The 22,752-nt window shown below is 33.0% G+C and overlaps 1 protein-coding gene across 1 annotated transcript; it reads left to right on the forward strand.

Annotated features, from left to right (window-relative positions):
• Nucleotides 1–1,787: 1,787 nt before the first annotated feature.
• On the forward strand, nucleotides 1,788–5,155 carry LOC108376084 (uncharacterized; the record flags this gene model as incomplete). Its single annotated transcript, XM_017632262.1, has 3 exons — nucleotides 1,788–1,795; nucleotides 1,863–2,016; nucleotides 4,950–5,155. Coding segments are annotated over 3 exons (356 nt in total), but the record flags the coding sequence as incomplete, so codon positions are not given.
• Nucleotides 5,156–22,752: the final 17,597 nt, after the last annotated feature.

A 22,752-nucleotide genomic window follows, 5' to 3' on the forward strand; every position in this document is an offset into this window, starting at 1 on the left:
CGAAAAAGGTTCCCTTCTCTTTGCCCTCTACGCACAAATACTAGAAAGAGGGCATTGGGTAGGCAACATTTTTTGTAGAAACGAAAACGAATGACGATCTTCGTAAATGAGCGATATGTAGTTTAAAAGTTAAGAAAAGGCATTTTATATATCTACTCCAAAACTTCATACTACGCCATAATAGGCGTTAAATTAATGATTAATAATATACTATTTTTTTCATATTTGCTTTTTTGTAACGTTTCTAAATCTTCGGCGAAAAATAGAATACAACTAAAGCCAGAGCGTTTACTTTCGAGTGTATAAAGTAGTGTAAAAATGATATTTTTGACGCCGAAAACTTTACCACTATTCAGATCAAGTCTCATCTAAAAATGGAGCATTAAAGTAAATTCAGGCTAGCGACTTTGGCTGTTATTCAGAAATTTTTCTATAATATTTTTAAAATATCCACTTCATGGACATATTATGAGCGGATAGCGTCATAACTTAAAAAAGCAAAACTCGAGAAAAATGGCTTTAAAGTTTTTAATTTATGTACCCATAAAAAAATGAATACATATTTTTTCTAGTGAGATACTGGTAGTCAATACAGATATGAAATTTTTACACAGCATAGAAGATTTCTACATAATTAACTCAATATTTGCATTTTTGGATTATGACACTATTGAGGTAAACGAGCGATGTAATGTCAGTAGTCGTATATGAACCAACAAAAATCGGTTGTTCGTCATATAATCCAGTGATATTAGTTATTACGAAAATATGTAAGTTTTGGAACACGCAGCCTATTTCTCAAATTTCCATTATATTCTTTTTTTTTAATTTTACATTTTCNCCGAAAAAGGTTCCCTTCTCTTTGCCCTCTACGCACAAATACTAGAAAGAAAGCATACAATTTATTTATTTTTGAGTAATGACGATCTTAGTAAATTAGCGATATGTAGTTTAAAAGTTAAAGAAAGGCATTTTATATATCTACTCGAAAACTTCATACTGCGCCATAATAGGCGTTAAATTAATAACATACTCTTTTTTCAAATTTGCATTTTTGTAATGTTTCTAAATCTTGGCGAAAAAGAGAATACAGCTAAAGCCAGAGCGTTTACTTTCGAATGTATAAAGTAGTGTAAAAATGATAATTTTAACGCCGAAAACTCTACCAATATTCAGATCAAGTCTCATCTAAAAATGGAGCATTAAAGTAAATTCAGACTAGCGACTTTGGCTGTTATTCAGAAATTTTTCTATAATATTTTTAAAATATCCACTTCATGGACATATTATGAGCGGATAGTGTCATAACTTAAAAAAGCAAAACTCGAGAAAAATGGCTTTAAAGTTTTTAATTTATGTACCCATAAAAAAATGAATACATATTTTTTCAAGTGAGATACTGGTAATCAATACAGATAAGAAATTTTTACACAGCATAGAAGATGTCTGCATAATTAAATCAATATTTGCATTTTTGGATTATATCACTATTGAGGTAAACGAGCGATATGTAACGTCAGTAGTCTTATATGAACCAACCAAAATGGGTTGTTCATCATATAATCCAGTGATCTTAGATATTACGAAAATATGTAAGTTTTGGAACACGCAGCCTATTTCTCAAATTTCCATTATATTCTTTTTTTTTTTAATTTTACATTTTCTATATGTGACCTGGTCTACGGAAAGGGGGCTTAGGAGCCAAAAAATCAATTTTCACTTTTTGGTTGATTCGGATGGAAGATGAGATGATTTTCACTTTTAACAGCTTTTTCACAGAAAACGTTTTTCGCACGTAAGCTCCCTTTTCGTAGACCAGGTCACATATATGTATGTACATATATTTTATTATCCCATTTCAGACACGGTTTCTTAAACCTCTATTGATGCCTATTGGTCTCAAACAAAGATTAGTATATGTTCTATCAGAAGATATAATTTTGAACTATAATCTTGAAGGTACACATGGTAAAAAGCGCATGTTATTGTATCCAAAGCTAATGAGTGTGCTATACAGTAAGTAAAAATTAACAAAGAATTTTTATGTATAACAAAAAAAACTTCCTATTATCGAGCGAGAACTAAAATTAAATAAAGGCGGATTCATCGTTCTAGTTCTTAACTTTGCTTCCATGTGGTTGGTGTTGCGTTTCTCTCCTAGAAACAGCGATGAATCCGCCTTAAGGTTTTGCGTGCAAAGAAATGATTAACTGCCAATTGCTGAGTACATCGTAGATTCGATTTCCGTGCAATAGGAAGTTCAACTTATTGACTATATNAAATTAACAAAGAATTTTTATGTATAACAAAAAAAACTTCCTATTATCGAGCGAGAACTAAAATTAAATAAAGGCGGATTCATCGTTCTAGTTCTTAACTTTGCTTCCATGTGGTTGGTGTTGCGTTTCTCTCCTAGAAACAGCGATGAATCCGCCTTAAGGTTTTGCGTGCAAAGAAATGATTAACTGCCAATTGCTGAGTACATCGTAGATTCGATTTCCGTGCAATAGGAAGTTCAACTTATTAATATTTTTTATTTGAAAGTCCAAGAAATACACTTCAGTCATTCATGGCTTCCTGGCCTCTACAACAACAACAACAAAACGGCTTCCTGGTTAATTGTCCATTTAAGGGATTTTAGAGAAAAAATAATGAGCTTATCAAAAAATGTTGTTTAACTTGTGTTAAGATGGTAGTGATCAGTAAAGATGTAAGAATTAAAAGTTGCGTTCCTTATCTCTCAGAAATAGTCAAAAATAGTCCGAAATAGTCAGATTTAGTACNCATTTAAGGGATTTTAGAGAAAAAATAATGAGCTTATCAAAAAATGTTGTGTAAAGATGTAAGAATTAAAAGTTGCGTTCCTTATCTCCCAGAAATAGTCAACAATAGTCCGAAATAGTCAGATTTAGTATAAAAGCGTGTCTTAACTTGAAAATATTAGAAGAAATGAGAGAGCAACTGTGACTCTCTTCAGTCCGAAGTTACAAGATTTTGTCCGAAGAATTTTTGCAGGCAAAATCTTGAAAACTCAACTGAATTTAAATTAACGGCTATTAAAGAATACACGAATAGTGATAATAATCTAAAAACTAAAAAAAAGTTAATTGAAAATGGAAGGAAGCAAAAAAAAATGTATTAGGTATGCGTTTATTATGCGTGAGCGCATTTTCCTTACGCTCTTGCATTTTGACACTTTTTAGATTTTAGTCAGAAAAGATAAGGAATGGACCTATAGAATACATGATAGCGCCTTCCCGGTGGTGATGACATTTCTCAAGTAAAAATAAGGAGTAGGAGGATAATATAAACTGTCAGATTAGTCAATTATCTTAATATTCAATTTATGTAAATTGAAATTGTAAAAATACATATATGATTTATAAAAAGAATTAATAAGAAAAATTAAAAAAAAAACGTTACTTTTGTAAAAGTATAAGTGAATTTGAGGGAATTTGAAGCAGGGCTTGAACAACTTTCAGCACAGCGGCAACAGCACTACTTATTTTTTGTTTGCTTCGATTTGAAATTTTTGATTTTAGTTCCAACTGCTTTGCCTTTGCTTTTTTATAACCAGTTTATTGAAAGCCATTTATTGCTATTGATTTGATATGATAGTGTTTTTGTGATCTACTTGGCTGTGCTGTGCACATGAAGTTTTGCAACATCGTTGACTCGCCAAGAGTGAGTAGCAGTCACAAAATTTGCGATACCAATTCATTTGCCTAACGAATTAAACATGGCGATGTCATTGGAGCCTATAGAGCGGTACGCGTGGCAATTATCTGGTGCGAAATTGGCAATTACCAATCGCCAGAGAATTGCCTAATAATCGGTAAAGCATGGAATTGTTAGCTTATGGTCGCTTCTTGTCACCAGTAGGATTGCAGCGTAGTGCATTTGTCCATGCATACATATTTCTGCCAATTGGATGCTTCACAGCAAAGTGATAATAAAGTTGTTGTTGCTTTGCTGTCGCTGCGCTGCCGTTGTACTTTCACAAATTGCTTTTTAACTGCCTGGTTGCTTTCGAAATTTCATAGCAAACCGACAGCCAAAGATTTAGCTTGTTTCTGAATTGCTGTTGCTTTGCAGCAAAAGCAAATTAAATGAAAAAATTCCGGCGTTTGNAATAAAGTTGTTGTTGCTTTGCTGTCGCTGCGCTGCCGTTGTACTTTCACAAAAGAATTTGCTTGTTTCTGAATTGCTGTTGCTTTGCAGCAAAAGCAAATTAAATGAAAAAATTCCGGCGTTTGGAAACCCTGATTTGGAGTTTCTTATGCGTTGTTTACTTTTACTTGAGAATTGTCAAAAGTGGCAAAATAGCGGTTTGTTCTCTGCATCGTGGTAAAAATGTGCATTAAATAACGAATATGTACTCAGTGATTTCGTGTTTTAAAAACAATTCGACTTAAGTTGTTCTGTTGTGTTTGTAGTTATAGCCCCGCTGTTGTTGTGGTTGTAGTGACTAATAAAAATCCACTTTTAAGGTAGATCAATTGTTTCATCATGTTTCAGTTAAGAGACCGAAACAGAGCCCAAATACTGATGAAGCTAGATATAAAAGGAAAAAATATATCNTTGTTTCATCATGTTTCAGTTAAGAGACCGAAACAGAGCCCAAATACTGATGAAGCTAGATATATATTAAAAGAAAAAATATATGTTTAAAGTTTTGCCTGCATTTTAGGTATTGAAGTGCCTAGAAATATGTAAAATTGAAGTAAAATTTTAAAAGCACACTCCAATTCTTATTTTTGTAACGTGTTTTAGAAGAGAAAGGCATTTTAGCTTGATAATGACAAAAGAAAACTGCTTTTACTTTGTCTACAACCACGGCGGCAAAATCTTAAATTGCATTTAGTTAATTTTTTTTCGCTCGAGCGAAGAGAACGATTATTTGGCTCGAAAATTAAAATAATAGATTTTTATATTTTGCCTTTCCCCAGGTGCAACCGACCGTCCCGGCTGGTCTTATAAATTATTCTTAGATGATTTGCGCAGAGGTTTTCAATTTGGCAAGAAGAAACATTTTAGACAAAAATGTAGATTAAATAAATTAGCCGCCCCTAAAACTTCAAGAAATCCGTTGTCAAGCCCGGAGGAGGATAATGATGATGATGATGATCCCGACTATAAATGAGTGTTTGTCTTATTTAATTTAACGTATGTACATTTAAGCATATAATTAAGTTTGTACTTAAGTAAGGAATGCTGATTAATGTCTAATAAAGTTCAAATTTGAAACATTTTAACAAAAAAGATATTAACCATAACAGATGAAAAATAAAAAGAATGCTTTTATGTAAACATCTTAATACTCAGTTTAAATATTAATTAATTTTTCTTTTTAATATTTGCACCACGAGAATGCACCCGAGCTACATATGTATCGTCACCTTAATTCTCAACGGCCCTAAACAAATTTTTAATTTTACAGGAGAAGCAAAAACATAATGAAAATAGTATCAGACACAGGTGGGACTTTTTAAAAAATAACAAGTAACTCCGTTGTCTTGCTACTACGACCCTAGAATTTTTATTGAAGGTGTGTATTAATACATCCTACCAAAATCTGTGAGAAACGCAATTTCGAAAAAAGTGTTGGTTAGGGCCTTTGTGAATTACAGTAACGGCATGTATCTATAAGTATTCGAGCTCGGGTTATTCGGTTAATCGATTAGTCGAATTATTCGAATGTCACTGAAGTCGACTACAGTTAATCGGTTAACAATATGCGACTAGTCGAAAGCTGTCGACTATTCAATTAACCGCTTACTTTAGATTATTTGGTTAACCGGTAATTTTCGGTTAATCGATGATTTTATGTTCAACTATATAAATAGTCTTACTGGAGGGAATAAAATTAAATTCCCTCCCATATTCAATTACTAAATCTTTTGTTATCAATGCTAAAGGCCCCTATTGCGAGTGTCGACTGGCAGTAGAATAGAAATTTGTCGATCGAGTCGATCATCTTTTATTTTGCTATTGTGTAACTTGATCGATAAAAATTTGTACTATTGTGAATGGTTGCGGAATTGTAAACAGCTGTTTGTTTGTTTACATTTGTGTCTCTAATGTTTCATTTACATCATTTTTAAAATAATTGCTTTTATTATAAAATTTAAAAAATGGACACAGTTGAAATGTGGTTTAGTGATGAGGAAGATGATGTGGAAGCTAATAGATTAGTAGTTGGCTAAAGCATGGAGGGAATTGCGAGATTCGTCGGATCCCATGGAGTTGGAAGATGAAGTGTATGTACATATGTGAATTTTATGAAAAGAAGTTGCGTTCCCGATGCTTCAAGGTTTTTAGGTTTTACAGGATTTGCAGGAAAAGCTGTTTTCCTCATTAATAAATTTTATGGAAGTTTAAGAAATACGGTACCGTTTAGTTATTTGTACAATGATATTGTGTATTTGTGTCCAAACGCGTGACACGAGTTTTAAAACTTTAACATACAAGTGTAGTGAAAGAATTAAACTTTAACATAAATATTTCAAGTTTCCGAGCATTAGTTAATTAATAAATTATGCAGTTTTTTGTAAACTTTGATGTTGGTTCTGCGCAAAAACACTGTGGATGGCGTAGCCGGAATTATATGCACAAGAAATATTGTATATCTTTCACAAAAGAAGCGGAGCTTCCTCCCCTGCTCTTTACGGAAATTCCTTTGCCTATGTCCTCACTCTCCTGCATCAGCTCGACCAACCGCGCAAGTTGCCTTTTGTTGCTTACAATTTTTTATCTGTAATTCAGACACATATGTATATTTCACAATTTTTTACAACTTCCAATTCAATTGACTTACTTTTTATCCATTATAGTACCACTTTCTTATGTAAATTCTATAAACGCAAAATCCAACGACTAAAAAACAGCAATAGAAGGATGAGCGATTAAAAAGTATTCACAGTCGCTAATTGAGCGACTAAGCGACACTCACAATAGCATCGATAATCGATAATCGCTTAATAGTCGTTTATCTACTGCCAGTCGACACTCGCAATAGGGGTGAAAGGCTATATTATAAGATACATTTTTTCGAAAGTAACAACGGCTACATAACCCTCTAGTCGCTTCTTCTTGGCCTTGTTAGGTCTATTGTTTGAATTTTCATTGTGGCAAGATTCGGCTAAATGTGTGCTAATTATTGAAAATTTATTGCGAAACATTTTAGAGACACTAGTTAAAGCTTACCTTTCATTTTTGCGATTTTTCTTATGGATTTTTTGTAAATGGTTGTTCCGACAGGTCGTGGAACGTATGTGTGTGCATGTACACATATTTTACATATTTTTGCATTTGTCAAAAAAATAGAAAATTCGGTTACAGAAATTCGACTTGCTACAATACTCGAATAGTCGACGGCGGGCAGCGAATACCACCAACCGATTTATAAGCATGCGAACGGTTACGAATCGAATAATCGGTTAACCGAATAGTCGGATAATTTTACGAGCCTTAATAAGTATATGTATGTATGTATATGAAAAGCGATTAATAGCTTTGCTAGCCATGTGTTAGCGTGCACATTACAACCCCAAAGGATATTTGGAAATACGCAAGCAAACTCAAAACTTATTCCAGCCACATTTTACTGTTAATGCAACAGGGAATTAGTTGGGTGACTATAGAGAGAGAGAGAGAGAGACCAGCAAAAATAAAGTTGGGCTGCGAAAAAGTGTTCCACCATTATAGCACGTTTTACTGCACATTCATCATACACACTCACGCGAATCACCACTTGCATTTTACCGTAATGTATTGCCGTTCATCCTAAAAGTGCGCTATGAAAAATTACACTCTCTCGAATTTCCGGCTTCCCCAACAGGAAATACTCTAAATGGAGCTGTTAAATGTGGCCAAGAAGAGTGGTAAAAACGTATATTGAAAGAAAATATTACAAAAAATGAAAAATGTTATGCAACAAGAATCTGCCGACGCTTGGGTGCGGTTGCGCGTGTTTATAGTTGCAGCGCATATACTTTTACCGCAATGGCGGTACTGTCAGCTAGACAACAGCACCATTTGATGGTTAGCAACTATTGCATGGAGGAGCAGTAGCATTCGCTCATATTAGGCTTAGCATAGCTGTCAGCATTGGAGTTGTGCTGGAATTCAACTTAAAAACTTGTAGCATTTTGAAGTGTACTTTTGACACTGTGGTCTGGCACTATTGCAAGTTTCTGCATTATGTTTGTATGTCTGTATGTATGTACTTCTTGTGCTGATGTTGGGGGCTGTGGGATAGTTATGCGTACGTGAATATTTTCGCTAAGTAGGGCAAAGAGGATACCATAAATGTCTTCGACCTCAAGTTGAGCGTCTGTACAGAAATTTTAATGTATGTATGTGCATATATACATATATACATACAGTGCCGAACAGAAGTACTGGCTTACAGCAAAATACATTTTATGTGTGTATATATGTTTCATATTTAGTTAACTTTAAACACAAATCTACGCACATACCTACGCAGTATTTCTGCTACACACTCATTTTTGCTGTCACATATTCATACGTGCTTGTGCATTAGACTGCATCACCAAAAAAAGTTGCGGGTTTTCCGGCGGGATTACTAAAACTTCTGCCAAAATATTTCGGAAAAATATTAAGATTTACGTGAGCTGGACCGGTTTGAAAATACCTCTAAAAATGGAGTTTTCTTATGAATAAAAATAGTTTCTTAAAGGATTTTTGGATTAAATTCCCCTCAGACGATGAAACAGTTTAAGCTTAAAAAATCTACATAAAAATATTAAAACATTTTATCCACGGAATCATAATAATGAGATTTTTGATGCTGATTTTTAACTTTTTTCAAAGATTTGTGCAAGAACAACTTGAATAACTGCTCCCAAACTTTGCCGATATAGACTTATGAGGTATCAATGGAAAGTATTTTCTCACCTATTTTATTTCTTTGCAAAAAACGCACTCACGTCCCAATATTTTCTTTATCATATACCAACACATCTTAATTCAACATGGAATGAAACTCGTTTATCTTACAATACATACATGTGCATATCGCAACATATCCCATTCGTAGAACTGCTTCAGAATGCGAAAAAATCATTGGTAAATGCATTCAAAGGCTGCCAGACGCGAATGGAAAAAGGACGTAAATTTATACATACCCTGCAGGAAATGTATCTAAGTATTAGCTAGCTTTAAGTTGATTAGGAAAGAGCTAAAAGTCACTATTATCTGTATATTTTCTTTGACGAAAGCTAACTATATTTCTATGGCGATGGCCGCGAAATAGTGAAGGGTGGTTACCTCTGCATTTGATGTAACTAACTACTTTTGGACATAAAATATCAATAGGAAAAACAAAATGTATTTTAATCTTTTTTAATTTTTTATTTTATTTTATTACATTTCATATTTATTTACATATGTATTCTGCTGTAGGTGGTCCCATATTCGAGCTACAAATATGAAATTTCGATCTTCCTTTTATTATATTATTTTTACTATAGAAACGCGTTTAAAGGAAACAATCTCCTGCATTATTCCTGCGTTACTTGTTAACTAGTTTCAAGTTTGTTTTTTGTAGCTACCTACAAGTTATATATTTTATAGAAATCCTGCAAAAAAGCTAACTGCAAGTGGTTTATTTTTTATCAATTGATAATTTTTTTTTGTAGGTTATGTATGTGCATACGTATGGAGATATGTACATGTGTATGTACATACATACGTACACTAGGCGCGAAATGAAAGAGTACACCTTTTTCTAATATAATATTTACTATTATTTTCATGATTTTTTGCATTAATTACTTATGACAAATATAGTTAATTCTATAATATCAACCATATAAATAAAAGTTTCACACATTATGTATATCGTTACCTTGATGTAGAAAGGCCCTTACTCATATAGTCGCTGAAGTGCAAAAAAGTCTAACGACTTAAATTTTTTATTGCTTAAAATAATGTGGAGACTTATATAATTCGACGAAATTCATCATAATCAATCAACAAGGGAATTTTTTGATTTTTTACTCAGTTACGGCTCTTTGTATTTCAGCGACGATGTGTCAGTTACGGTTCTATATTAAGGTAAGGATATAGAGAAAAATTCAAAAAAATGTTATGAAAATTTTTAAGTTTTTATTCAGAATTTATTTTATTCAAGTATACAGTTTTGTTGCCCACTTAATTTTAGTCTAATGAAGTGCAAGTTTCAACTGGCGTTAATTTTTTGAAATATTGCTAACAGTCTCCTGCATTTTATTTCACTAAAAAAAAAATTGTGAATAATCAACGGGATTTTTAGCCCTTTGAAACTTGCACTTCATAAGACTAAAATGGAGTGTGCTACAAAACTGCATACTCGTATATTTTCTAGAAATTCTGTAGAAAAGGGTAAACATTTTGATGAACATTTTTTGAACTTTATATAAAGTGTGAAACTGAGTGTGATTTATATGGCTGATAATACAGAATAAACTATATTTTTTTATAAATAATTAATGCAAAAAATTTTTCATGAAAATAATTATGAATATTATATTAGAACAAGGTGTACATTTCATTTGTGTATGTATAAGTAGGAGGTGATGCATAACCCTGCACAAAAAAAGTTATCAATTGATAAAAAATAAACAACTTGTAGTAAGATTTTTCGCGGGATATCAATAAAATAAATAATAAACTAACTTGAACCGCATTCGCGAATGTGAAAATTATGACATTCTAAACATCCCTAGTAAGAAAGTACAGAAGTACATATATTCGTGTGTTCATTGTTTGTGTTTTGTTGATTTCATTATAATCGAATAAATATTAGATTTATTCAGAAATTTTCCCGATTAATCTAGATAAAGTACGATTTTTATGCTGCATTTCCACTAGGAATTAAATTGCAAAAATTGTAATGACAAAGTTGGGCGTTAAAAAATATTCGTGTCACTACATTAAAAAATATTCATTAAGTTCATTTCCACATGGTATTTTTGGTACATCAATGCCTAGTAGAAATTCGGCATAAGACTTTTATAAAAAAAAAACACAAATTATATAAATATTGGGCGCCCATATTTTTGTCAAATATTTTTGTTAAATATTTTTGTTAAATAAATGGCAAATGGCTTTTTTTTAATAAGCACTTTTTTATAGCAGAGTTATGCTTTGCCTGCCGACGAACGACCGCTGTAAAAAATAATAATAATAGCTACTCATACATATATGCCATCATCTTATACTACTACATCCATTTCATATGCACAGTTATGTATTGCTTTCTTATGTTGGTAAACTTTTCTCGCAAATACATACATAATTGTCTCGTGAGATAAAAATTTATTTTCTCCAGTCACATGAGCAAATTGGACTCAGTAAAGAAAGTCTACTTTCCGAATTGAGCATGTATATCTACGATAACACTGGTTTACAGTAAAAATGCCCACCGGGTGCAAGTATCCAATTCTCATGTAAAATGGCGCGCTCATTCCGAAAATCGGGTTAATTTTTTTTTGTGGGAAAATTTTCGAGATATTTCCATTTACCGTTTTTGAGCTAAAAAGGGGTTCCACTTAATTACGTCTACCAACCAGTTGGACAAAGAATAGTATCCCTTTCCGGTCTACCTAGTAGTTTTTGAGGTATCTATTAATCATTCCAGATTTTTGGTTTTCTTTTTAGGAAAAAATGAAAAAAAACTGAAGAAATTGAAAAGAAATTTTTGTCTATCAAACCTGTATACTAAGCTTTAAAAGGGAAAAAGTGAAAAAAATCTAAAGATTTTTTGTAGGTTTTTCATGTTTTGTTCATGTTATCAAAAAAAAAAAAATATCAAGCTACTAACGATAAAAATGGACGGACAAATAAAAGGTTGCGACTGGCAAGTGAAATGCGCAATGATTTTTTTGTATGAAATACGAGCAAAAAGCTGAAATTTTTAAAAAAGTTTTTCTAGTTAATGTTTGATTTTTTTAAATTTTTTCATATAAACTATTAGGCGTAGTTAAAGTGATATATACACCTTTTTTACCTTTCTTTTTCTACATTTCGTATTGATATTGTCCAACCACTTTTTATTTAAGCTGAATAACGGTTAATTGCAAATATCTCGAAAACTTGTCCACAGAAATAAAAAGTAAACAAACTGGATAGTGGCATCCGGTGAGCAAAAAAAATAAAAAATATGATTTCTGATACCCAGTGTAATTCATGTATTTATCTTCATATTTCGCACTGAGTTTGTGAATTTCGTCATGGTAAGAGTAAAATGTAGTAACTTAACTTTCGAGTTTTCCAAGAATGTCGTAAAATCATAACTTTTTTACTTCCAAGCGAAATGTCACGTAAAGCTTCTCGTACTTATTCTCCGGTGTCGAAGTTGCCAAGTTTACAAACTAACGCGAATAAACTTTTTGATTGCAAATAAATACATGCATATGCATGTTTACATAAATATGTATTTAAGCACATAAATATGTACATTCACACATCTCCCTTTTTGTACATAGTACTTGCTTGAGTTCATGACGTTAAGCTCAGAACTAACGCTATGATTATTTAATATAATTGGTTCGAAAGTATGTATATGTACATAAATATGCTTGTATGCATACAATCGAATCCATCATGCAGTATTTGATTGATGGCACCATTTTAGGGCATAACGTCACTGACAAGCAATTATGTATGTACATGCATACATACATATTAATATTCTACATATCAAGGTCCTAAATATATTCAATGCCTTTTATCTGCAATTTTTACAAAAATAAGTTTCTGATGTTAGAATTCATCTTAGACTCAAATACCATTGATACCATTAATGTTATCCTTACGTATACTTTCTTAGTAAATTGTACTACATATTGGATTTCATGCGGAAATGGGTGTTGATGAATGAGTTCTTAATTTATTTTTTTCAAATGAAAATTTCTTAAACCAGTATGCATACGGTGACCATATTTATGCCCGCGAAATGCGGAACACAAAATATTAGTGGCATTTTTCTACAAAAGCTAAAAATTACACAACATTTTCCTGGTTAAACATAAATAAATATTCGAATAATACTCATAGACAATTTCTGTTCCTAATTAGCTAAACCCAGTTTTTTTTTCTTAAACACACACAAATACTCTCCCTTCTCACTCACTCGCTTAAGCGAAATGTAAACTTTGTCATTTGCATAACAATTGTCTAATTATTTTCTTTTAACTTAAACAAACCCTATGGATAAGAGCACAGTCTAATCACGGCAACATTCAACTTCGGTTCAAGAATAATTTTGACATGTCCCATTTCTCTTTTCCTTTTCACATCATCCTTTACATGTACTCCCGAAAACAGAGATATTTGACGTTTTATAAAATGAATAAATTATAGCATTTTCAGTTTAAATGAAACTTTTTTCAAATTAAATGAAACCTTTTTCAGGTTAAGCGAAACCTTTTTCAAATTAATTGAAACCTTTTTCAGATGAAGCGAAACCTTTTTCAAATTAAATGAAACCTTTTTCGGATTCAATGAAACTTTATTCAAATTAAATGAAACTTTTTTCAGGTTCAATGAAACTTTATTCAAACCAAATGAAACTTTTATCAAATTAAATGAAACTTTATTCAAATTAAGTATTAAACCTTTTTGTAATTAAGGAACAGGAAATCAACTTAACCTATTAAGAGCCGTTTGCACCATGTCTGGCTAACACTAAAGGCTCTGTTATGCATATTTGGCATTGCTTGAGAGTTGTCACATAAGGAAACTGTTAAATGAGCTTCGCGTGTAAGCTGTTACCCAACGCACAGCATTACATACGTACAAGTCTGATGGTTTTCGAATTCTACGTAAAAACACGTACGTAACAGAGCCTTAACTGCCAGTTACACATCGTTATCGATGCCATACTTATATCAGTGAGTCGATAACGCCGATTATGATGTTTAACTGGGGGAATATTTTTATTGTTGCTACACGAATTCAAAGCTGTCAACTATTATTTTCTTAAGGAAGAAGAGGGAAATAAAGAACAAATACTCTCCCTTCTCACTCACTCGCTTAAACGAAATGTAAAATTTGGCATTTGCATAACAATTGTCTAATTATTTTCTTCTAACTTAAACAAACTCTATGGAATAGGGCACAGTCTAATCACGGCAACATTCAACTTCGGTTCAAGAATAATTTTGACATGTCCCATTTCTCTTTTCCTTTTCACATCATCCTTTACATGTACTCCCGAAAACAGAGATATTTGAAGTTTTATAAAATGAATAAATTATATGATTTGCCTAGTTACCAAAACCACTCGAAAATCACAGCAAACCAACCAACCTACCAGAGCCTTATTTTAAGAAATGAAACCACCAATTTTGGTCCAATTGGACCGAAACGGCAACACTGTATTTAACATGCCTTGACCGTAAGGGAGAGCAACACGTAACAGCTAATTCAAAGTAATCCAAAAAAAGAAGTTTCATTTCATTTGAATAAAGTTTCATTTAATTTTAAAAAAGTTTCATTTAATTTGAAAAAAGTTTCATTTAATTTGAATAAAGTTTCATTGAATCTGAAAAAGGTCTCATTTAATTTGAATAAAGTTTCACTGAATCTGAAAAAGGTTTCATTTAATTTGAAAAAGGTTTCGCTTAATTTGAAAATGGTTTCATTTAAACTGAAAATGCTACATGATAAAAACATAGCAAGGTAGAACCGTTCTCTCATTTTGTCGGCCATGATTTTTTTTTTTGAAGTTTGCCAGCATTTTAAAATCATATAATTGAAAATAAAAAATTGAAATTGTTCGAAATTGTTGTTTGCTTGAGATTGAAAATGAAAATGTGTGTGTGAGTTTGTGAGTAAATTTAAAAATTAAAATGTTTGGAAACGTCAAGAATTTTAAAAGTAACTCTCAGCGGTTCTACCTTACTATATTTTTATCATGAAATGCTATATATAGTACTTCCCAACCTAAGTTTTTTACTTCTTAAAAAGTAGTGAAGATTTTGAACCTGAGTTATTAAAATCACTGCCATATATATGTATATACAGTATATTTTGTTTGCTGCCTCTATGCTTAAGTGCACATTTAAGATACCTACCCCAAAATGCGCATCAAAAGCATTATTTTTAACACTTATAAGGAAACTGCTCCGATAGATGCATTCAACATACCTGCACATTGGCGATACCTGCCTTAAAAATTGTGCGACTAGTATCAATTATCAATGAAAGTATTACGTTTACCTGCACTGGCCCTACAATTACCTAATTTTACAACCTTTTATTTATTTTGCTCATCTCGCAGAACAACGAAAATGGCTATCAATTTATGTAGTTATATAGATAATTAGATAACATTCGGTAAAAATTTCGCTTGCAGTAATTTCTACTTGGTAAGTGCTCCGCCAATATTTGGTTTCATAGGGATTCGGATACCTTCCTCATTGAAGTAGTCAAGAAAATTCGCTTAAGTGCCTTTTTCGGTTACGTGCACAAGTTTTTCGTGCAAAGAAGGATGTGCAGCTAAGCAAAATATACTGTATATATAGAATTAGTTGGAACTCTCTTTTATGAGAGAAAAAAATTCATATAATGCTAAAATTTTCTCGTAGTAGGCTTGAGCATTAGTCATCTGGGTTTATAGCTACGTTATTCCTATAAATTGATAAAGAAAAATTAAAAAAACTCTACATTGGATCCGAGGCATTAAAATAAAAGAGAATATTTGCGTCGCGTATAAACTAAATAAACTACCAGGACAATTGTAGAGGACTGTCACGTACAATACAGGACCGATGGTCACCGTATGTATAGTTCTGACTTAAAGATTATTCAATCTGAATCATTTAGTTTTTGAAATGTAGCACTGCTTTTGATCCTTTTCTTTTACTATGGCAAATATAATTACTGTTACCATAACCATTATCGTGACTATTACCAATACCATTACCATTGCCATTAGCATTACTATTACCATTACAACTACCATAACCATTCCCATTACAATTGCCATTACCCTCAACATTATCCTTACCACTGCCGCTACGATTACCACTACCATTACCAATATTTAGTTTTGCAGTTACCAGTACAATCACCATTACAATTACCATTACCATTACCAATAGCATTATCATCGCTGCTATTATTGCTATAACAAAGTGAAATCCGAATTTCCAGAGTATTTATTTTCATTGACCTAATCTAAAACCTTTCCAAATATTTTGTTAAATATACATATGCATGATGGTTAACATCAATGATGCAAAGGCGTCATTTGCTGAAATTCGGTCTACTCTTCATATAAAATGTGTTTATGTGGAAGCACAAAAGCTCGTTAATCATGTGGAGGCGGGTATTAAGTAAAATCCAAGCACAGAAATTCTATATTAAAATTTCTTCGGAAGAAACTCCGCCCACACTAGAAATATTTATTTTGAGTGCATTTTTGTCTCAGAGGATTCGCTCTACGAAGAATTTAAAGAATTTGATTTTTTTTTGTATTTTTAAAACTGGAGCCATGTGAACACATTTTTTATCTCTACTAAAGTTACAAACAACATAAGTACATACATTCATAAATGCAACTACAATGTACATATATGTACATAAGTAGTATTAAAGTAAGTATGTACTTAACTTGCAACAATTTGTCAACGTTGCTCATACGCCGCGTACACCTTCAACCATACAATTACCCCGTTCGGAGAATAGTTGACAAGAATTTGCATTTTTCCACCATCCCAGTGTTATTTCCATGAAAATGCCAAAGAAGCTGCACACACATACTCATATTTACATATACAATAAGGATGTGGATCAGTGCGAAGAAAGGAAACAGATGAAAATTTGTATGAGGAAACTTTCCAAGTGGCGCTATTGGGCGCTTTGCAAAAATTGCAGTCGAAAAAAGACATAAAAGTGAAGGCGTTGGCAATATGGGTTAGTCTTCAGGCAGCTTGCGGGCATAATGCCCCTTGCTGCCAGTCACTGGGAATTTGCTCTTATTTCAATATGCATGAAGGTAGACCGGGCTTAGTCAGATGCGTGAAAGTGTGGCTGGCAAATGCATATATATATGTACTATGGGTATTTTTCGGTTTTATTTTATTTTTTATTTCACACGCAAGCCATCTTTAACGAGTACCTTCCAGAGACGCGCCGGCATTTTTGCATAATGAAATTCTAAAGTAGTGAAAACGCGCACTTGCTGGGCCATTGCACATTACAGCTCTGGTTGCAGTGAGAACCTAAGAGGCAGAATTTTATATGTATGGTATGTGGGCGGAAAATAAGTTGCTACCACACATAGAGTTATATGTACGAGTATGCGGTTGAGCGGATGCACTCATACAAAAGCTTGCCGTTGCCAACATAGTTGGCAAAGAAGAAATGTGCCATGGAAAATTCTCGTTCACATGTATGTATGTATGTATTTATTAAAAAAGTTTTTTTTTCAACACATATGTGTAATACAAAGCTTACAAAAATGGTACAATGTACATACACCTACATTTGAGTATAACAAGGTACTATAATGATGGAATTTGTTGCTGCAGAAATGAGTCTGAGAAGCAAGAAGGAACGATGTATTCGGATTTACAAAGAAAATACACAAAGTTCGAAAGTAAAGCAGGCTGAAAGCCAGAAACTTAAAGGCTGACAGATGCTACTGGTTAAGCTGAAAACTACACTCTAATAAGTGAAATGTTTAAAATTGCAAACATTTTAAGCGTAAAAATACATAATCTACTAATACTAATAAACAGTAAGTGCTCATATTTAATAAATTGTAAACATTTTATGTGTAAAGCTTTGTAATTATGGGTCTAGAATTCAACAAACAAATTTTAAATTTTGCTGTACGCCACACAGTTAACGCTTAATTTTAATTTAATCACCATCTTGATTTTAACAGTACAGATGTGCACTGTAATAAACATGATTAAAACTCCGCCGTGAATGCATCTTGTGATATACATAACTGGCATCAATAATGAGTTGGGGACTATTGCAGCGCTATATGATTTCTTCAAAATCGATGAAAAAATTAAAAAAAGATCGGCTCAATTTTGATATATCACGTTTTATATGTAAATGAAACACTGGAAGATTTTTTCAAAAAAAATCCTAGAAGATTGTAGAGAAATAGCTTATGGAAATATTTCTTTCTAAATCCTGTACGTGTTTAAAGCTTGGTTATATTTTTTATTTACAATGCCTATAGGCCGATTTTCACTATGTCAAATTCATTGGCATTTGTCGTCAAACAAAGGAAAACACATTGTCAAATGGGACTAAAAAGCGGTTTATCGATTGATTTGGATGCGGATAGGTCATGCGCTGCTAAATCGGCTATATGTCTGTTTTTGGCCTATAATATCATCGGTCAAGGTATGGATAAAGGAGATAAAGTTGTGTTAAAATATGTCGCCAAATTTTGGCGTCAAAATATGACACAGTGAAAACCAGTCTTATGTTCGGTATTTCGAAAAGGAACAAAAAAATACCGTGGTCTCTACGGGTGGTTCGGGTTCAACCCCCCATAAATTGGCCACCATCAATGACTTTTGTTGCCATGGCAAATAAATACACACTTTTTTCTGCCCAGTATTATCCGTAGTATCATCTGGTAAAAAGGACTAGTTCTGTTTTACGTGGGCTAACATCAAGATAGCAAGTTTTGGCGGCTTTCATGAGATCGCGCAAAGTTTGAGGAAATTTCCTATGTACGATAACCGCAACATCATTGGCATATGCGACAACTGCAAATCCAGCCGCCTGCATCCTTGCGCCACAACAGTTTGTTTACCGTTACCACCCATAGGAATGCGTGGAGAACACGCCACAGCGGAGTACCTCCTTGGCGGACCAGCGAGTCATTGTAAAGCCAAATAAGACAAGAAGATTTCATCATTTAAATATTATGCATTAAATATTACTAATATTGCTTTTATATTTTTCCGAAAGAATTCTAAACATTTAACTGAGTTATTCTCCAAAGTATGAGCTTAGACTTAGCCGACTATTGCTTATGACCACAGATAATTTCTAGAAACGATTAAAAAAAAAAACAATGAAAGCAATTGCTCTTATTGCTTCTGGGACTCCCCGTGGCGCACAATTCCCACCTGCGAAGGAACTTTAGTTTCCATGCCTATTGATTTTCCATTTCTTCAGACTGCTGCCAGTTTGCCGCCGCCAACAAAATAAAAGTATGGCAACTAAGCGAGTGTACATTGGCATAAATTTATATGTTTCAGTGTGCACATAATGGATTTACATATGTGCATTAGGGTGCCCATCGATTTTTTTTTTAATTTCAAGCCCCTACTCCGTAATTTCCTTCCTTTTTATAAGAAATGTTACTGCTTATTTTATAGATTTCTTTTAAACAAATATTGATGAATTCCTTAGCCACACTGCTCAAAAAAATCTGAAAGTCAGGCACATACACATTTCCAGGCCGTTTTTAAGAAACTTCGCCTAACTTCGACAATTTTTATGCGATTGCAATAAATGAGCTATCAGTTTATTTTAAAATAGATTTTATTTTAGATTGTACTACATATTTTGAAATTGTGAAATTAGTGTTAGTCAAAACTTAAAAAATTAAGAAAAAATGATAGTTTTTTTTTATTTCCCTGATGAAAACTCCCAACAATCCAATGGATTATTATACATAATTTTAAAGGCCAATAAATCCTCTCCTCACAACATGTTCGACCTTTAAAATTGAATGAAAATTTATCATTCAAAAACTGATAAATCTACAAAGCTCTACTTTCTAGCCTAAAGTGACAAGTCGCGACCTCTAAATGATTTTTGAAAAATCTATTAAAATAGTGAAAAACATTTATCATAAAAAGGAAGGAAATTAGGGGGTAGGGTTTTGATATTAAAAAAAATATCGATTGGCATTCTAATGTAGATACATACATATGTACATATATGTAAATAAGTATGTATATCATATAGCATGGTATATATATACATATATTATAGTATGTATATCGACAAGTGTTATCCTACTATTCCACAGCTGCGCATAGTGTATGTATACATGGTAGATATACATACAAATGTATGTAGTATGTACTTTGTCGGTACTTCCCACAGCTACATTATCATTGAATTTTTGGCAGACATTCTGTCGGCCAATTTTTTACTTTTGTTTGTACCAAAGGCATAAAAGAAAATGCCTTTATTTTCTAACTCTTCTTTTTTGGCCCATTCTCTTCCTATCCTCATGTCCTATGTAGTTGTTGCTATAATCGTCGCCAACAGTAACGATTGTTGTTTCCATTTCCTTTCAATCGAAACATCCCTTCTATGCGCTTGTTCCCTCCGCGTCACAACACATCGCTTCTTCCGTAACTCCTGTATACTATGTACTCTTTGTGTATTTAAATCCGTATGTGTGCGTGAGTGTGTGTCATTGGCTTTGAATTTGGCCATGACGTTATCAACCAAATGAACTGTATCCGATTGCCTGCTTTTTTTGTTTTTGTCATCAGCGTTTTTAGTACGTAATTTTTTGTTCAAAACATCTTTCTAAAGTCATTCATTGATTTTTCTGCAGTCTTTTGAGTTGCTCCACTCCATCAATTTGGCTTCTCGTAATTAAGTAAATGGCATTCACAAGATGTATACCTAGATGAATGACTTCCGAAAAATTTAAATTATATCATCATAACCGGTATCTTTTGATTACCGTAAAAGTAAACCTGCACATGTGACATTTTTTCTACAAGCAGTGCACAGTGTTGTGGGTCAGTTAATATTGTTACGAATTTATTTATTTAATCGACAAACTCTGGATTATTAAATAAATCACTTCAAATTACTGCACCACTTTATTAATAAATAAATAAGTTTTATACTTTTTGATTCGATTTTTTGAAAGGAAAATGGACCCATAGTCCTACTAGCGTTGGACTTGTCAAATACAGGGACTCAAACGGTGGTCGGCGAATTATATGAGTGTTCGACAGCCTTCAGTAATCTTCTACAGCGTAGTGTCCTCACCTCCTTAGATATTGTATAACTTCTACATTTCGAAATTTCCTCAGCCACCGGAGGGAATTTCCCTGATCTCATACGCTGACGATTGCTCGATATTGGCGTCTCGGAATGGAATTGATGCTCTCTGTTCACAGTAAACGGCTATCTTTTTAAACTCTCTCGGTTCTTCATTGCAAGGAGCCTAGCACTATCCCCGACGAAATCAACGGCGACATTCTTCACCACCTGGATGAAGGAGATCAGGTTTCAGCTAGCCATTCACGCCGATGGCACACCAATTTCGATTGTGAACAACCCGAAAATTTTAGGGGTTACCTTACCTTACCGCCGGTTGCACTTGGGGCAAATACAAAGAAAAAATTGGTGTCAACATACAAGGCATTTAAAAAGTATTGTTAAAAATCGTTCAGAGTGGGGATCGAACCTGGGTTCTGCTGAGCTTACTCTTTTAACAACAAACAAAACTTAGGAAAACTGCGAACCTTATTTTAAGCCTTAAAAATCACGTTCTCCTCATTTTAAAGCTGAGACTCTGCTTTGAGAGAAAATGAATTTTAAGTTGGCTATGATAGATTTATAGTCGATCGATTTCCACCAAGCCTTAACTGCAGTTTATGCCTACACATTTGAAAAAGGAGATTACAGCTCGAAGAAGGTAATTCCAGTTATTAAGTGCAAGCAAATAAACGGGGGAAACACAAAAAAAAAAAATACCTTAATTATCACCCCATGTTAAAACTCTAGGAATTTTTTTAAGCTCTCAACTGTAGTTAAGCCTTTGGTGGATTTTTTTAAACACAATTTAAATCGTTAACACCTTTTTCTAACTTCTTTATGACGCTGGGCCATTAATTCGAAATCGATAATTGGAACAGGTTTATGGTTTATTCTTTTTTACCTGCAATCTGCAATAAATTTATCTTAAATAATATTTGTTCAATACCCTTTTTTTAATTAATAAAAATGCCATGATATAGCAAATAAATACTTGCATACGTACTTACACTTGAGTTGCTTCTATGCTCTAATTCAGTAAAGACAAAGTGGCAAGATTCGCATCGTACACACGCATTAGGTAAAATTGTACAAAAGGTGACCCCCAAACACCTATTTGTCACGCAAATAAAAAGCAAGTGAGGGCATTATTTGTATAAAAAATGGATTGAAAACGCAACAGTAACAAGAAATTTAGTCACCAGGCATGAATACCAAAAACGCTATAAACTAAATGAAAACTTTGTTGTGCGTTAATTCGTACTCATACTCGAACAAAAAGTACCAGACGAACGGCAAGCAAATTCGGCAAATTAGAATAGTCAGTCATAAAAGGATCAACGGCCTAATCAAGTAAACGACAAGAAATTTAATGAACCTAATAAACACGATTTCACGAAATTCTGTTAAAGGGGAAGCGATGAAATTTTAATACTTAAAAAGGTGAAAGGAAAATGATGAGCATAATGACTGAAGATATTTAAAGCAGGTAACAACGTTTGCCTAGTATTCATGTATAAATGCATGTATGTACATTAGACTGTCCCAAGATTATATAGAAAAAAAAATTGTTTGAAAATTTTGATATGCATACCTTTTACATTTGTGATTTTTCGCCTAAATAACATATGTATGAAGTTTTATGACCGATAACTTGATAATAACTTAATTTAAGGCCACCAATTCGTGCATGAAAACATCTTTAAATTTTTAATAGGATGGCAGGATTTCGCCCAAGCACATCGA

This window comes from Rhagoletis zephyria, unplaced genomic scaffold (assembly GCF_001687245.7).
Source record: "Rhagoletis zephyria isolate East Lansing unplaced genomic scaffold, Rhagoletis_zephyria_1.1 Rzeph_scaffold_09862, whole genome shotgun sequence".
In the NCBI taxonomy this organism is placed as follows: domain Eukaryota; kingdom Metazoa; phylum Arthropoda; class Insecta; order Diptera; family Tephritidae; genus Rhagoletis; species Rhagoletis zephyria.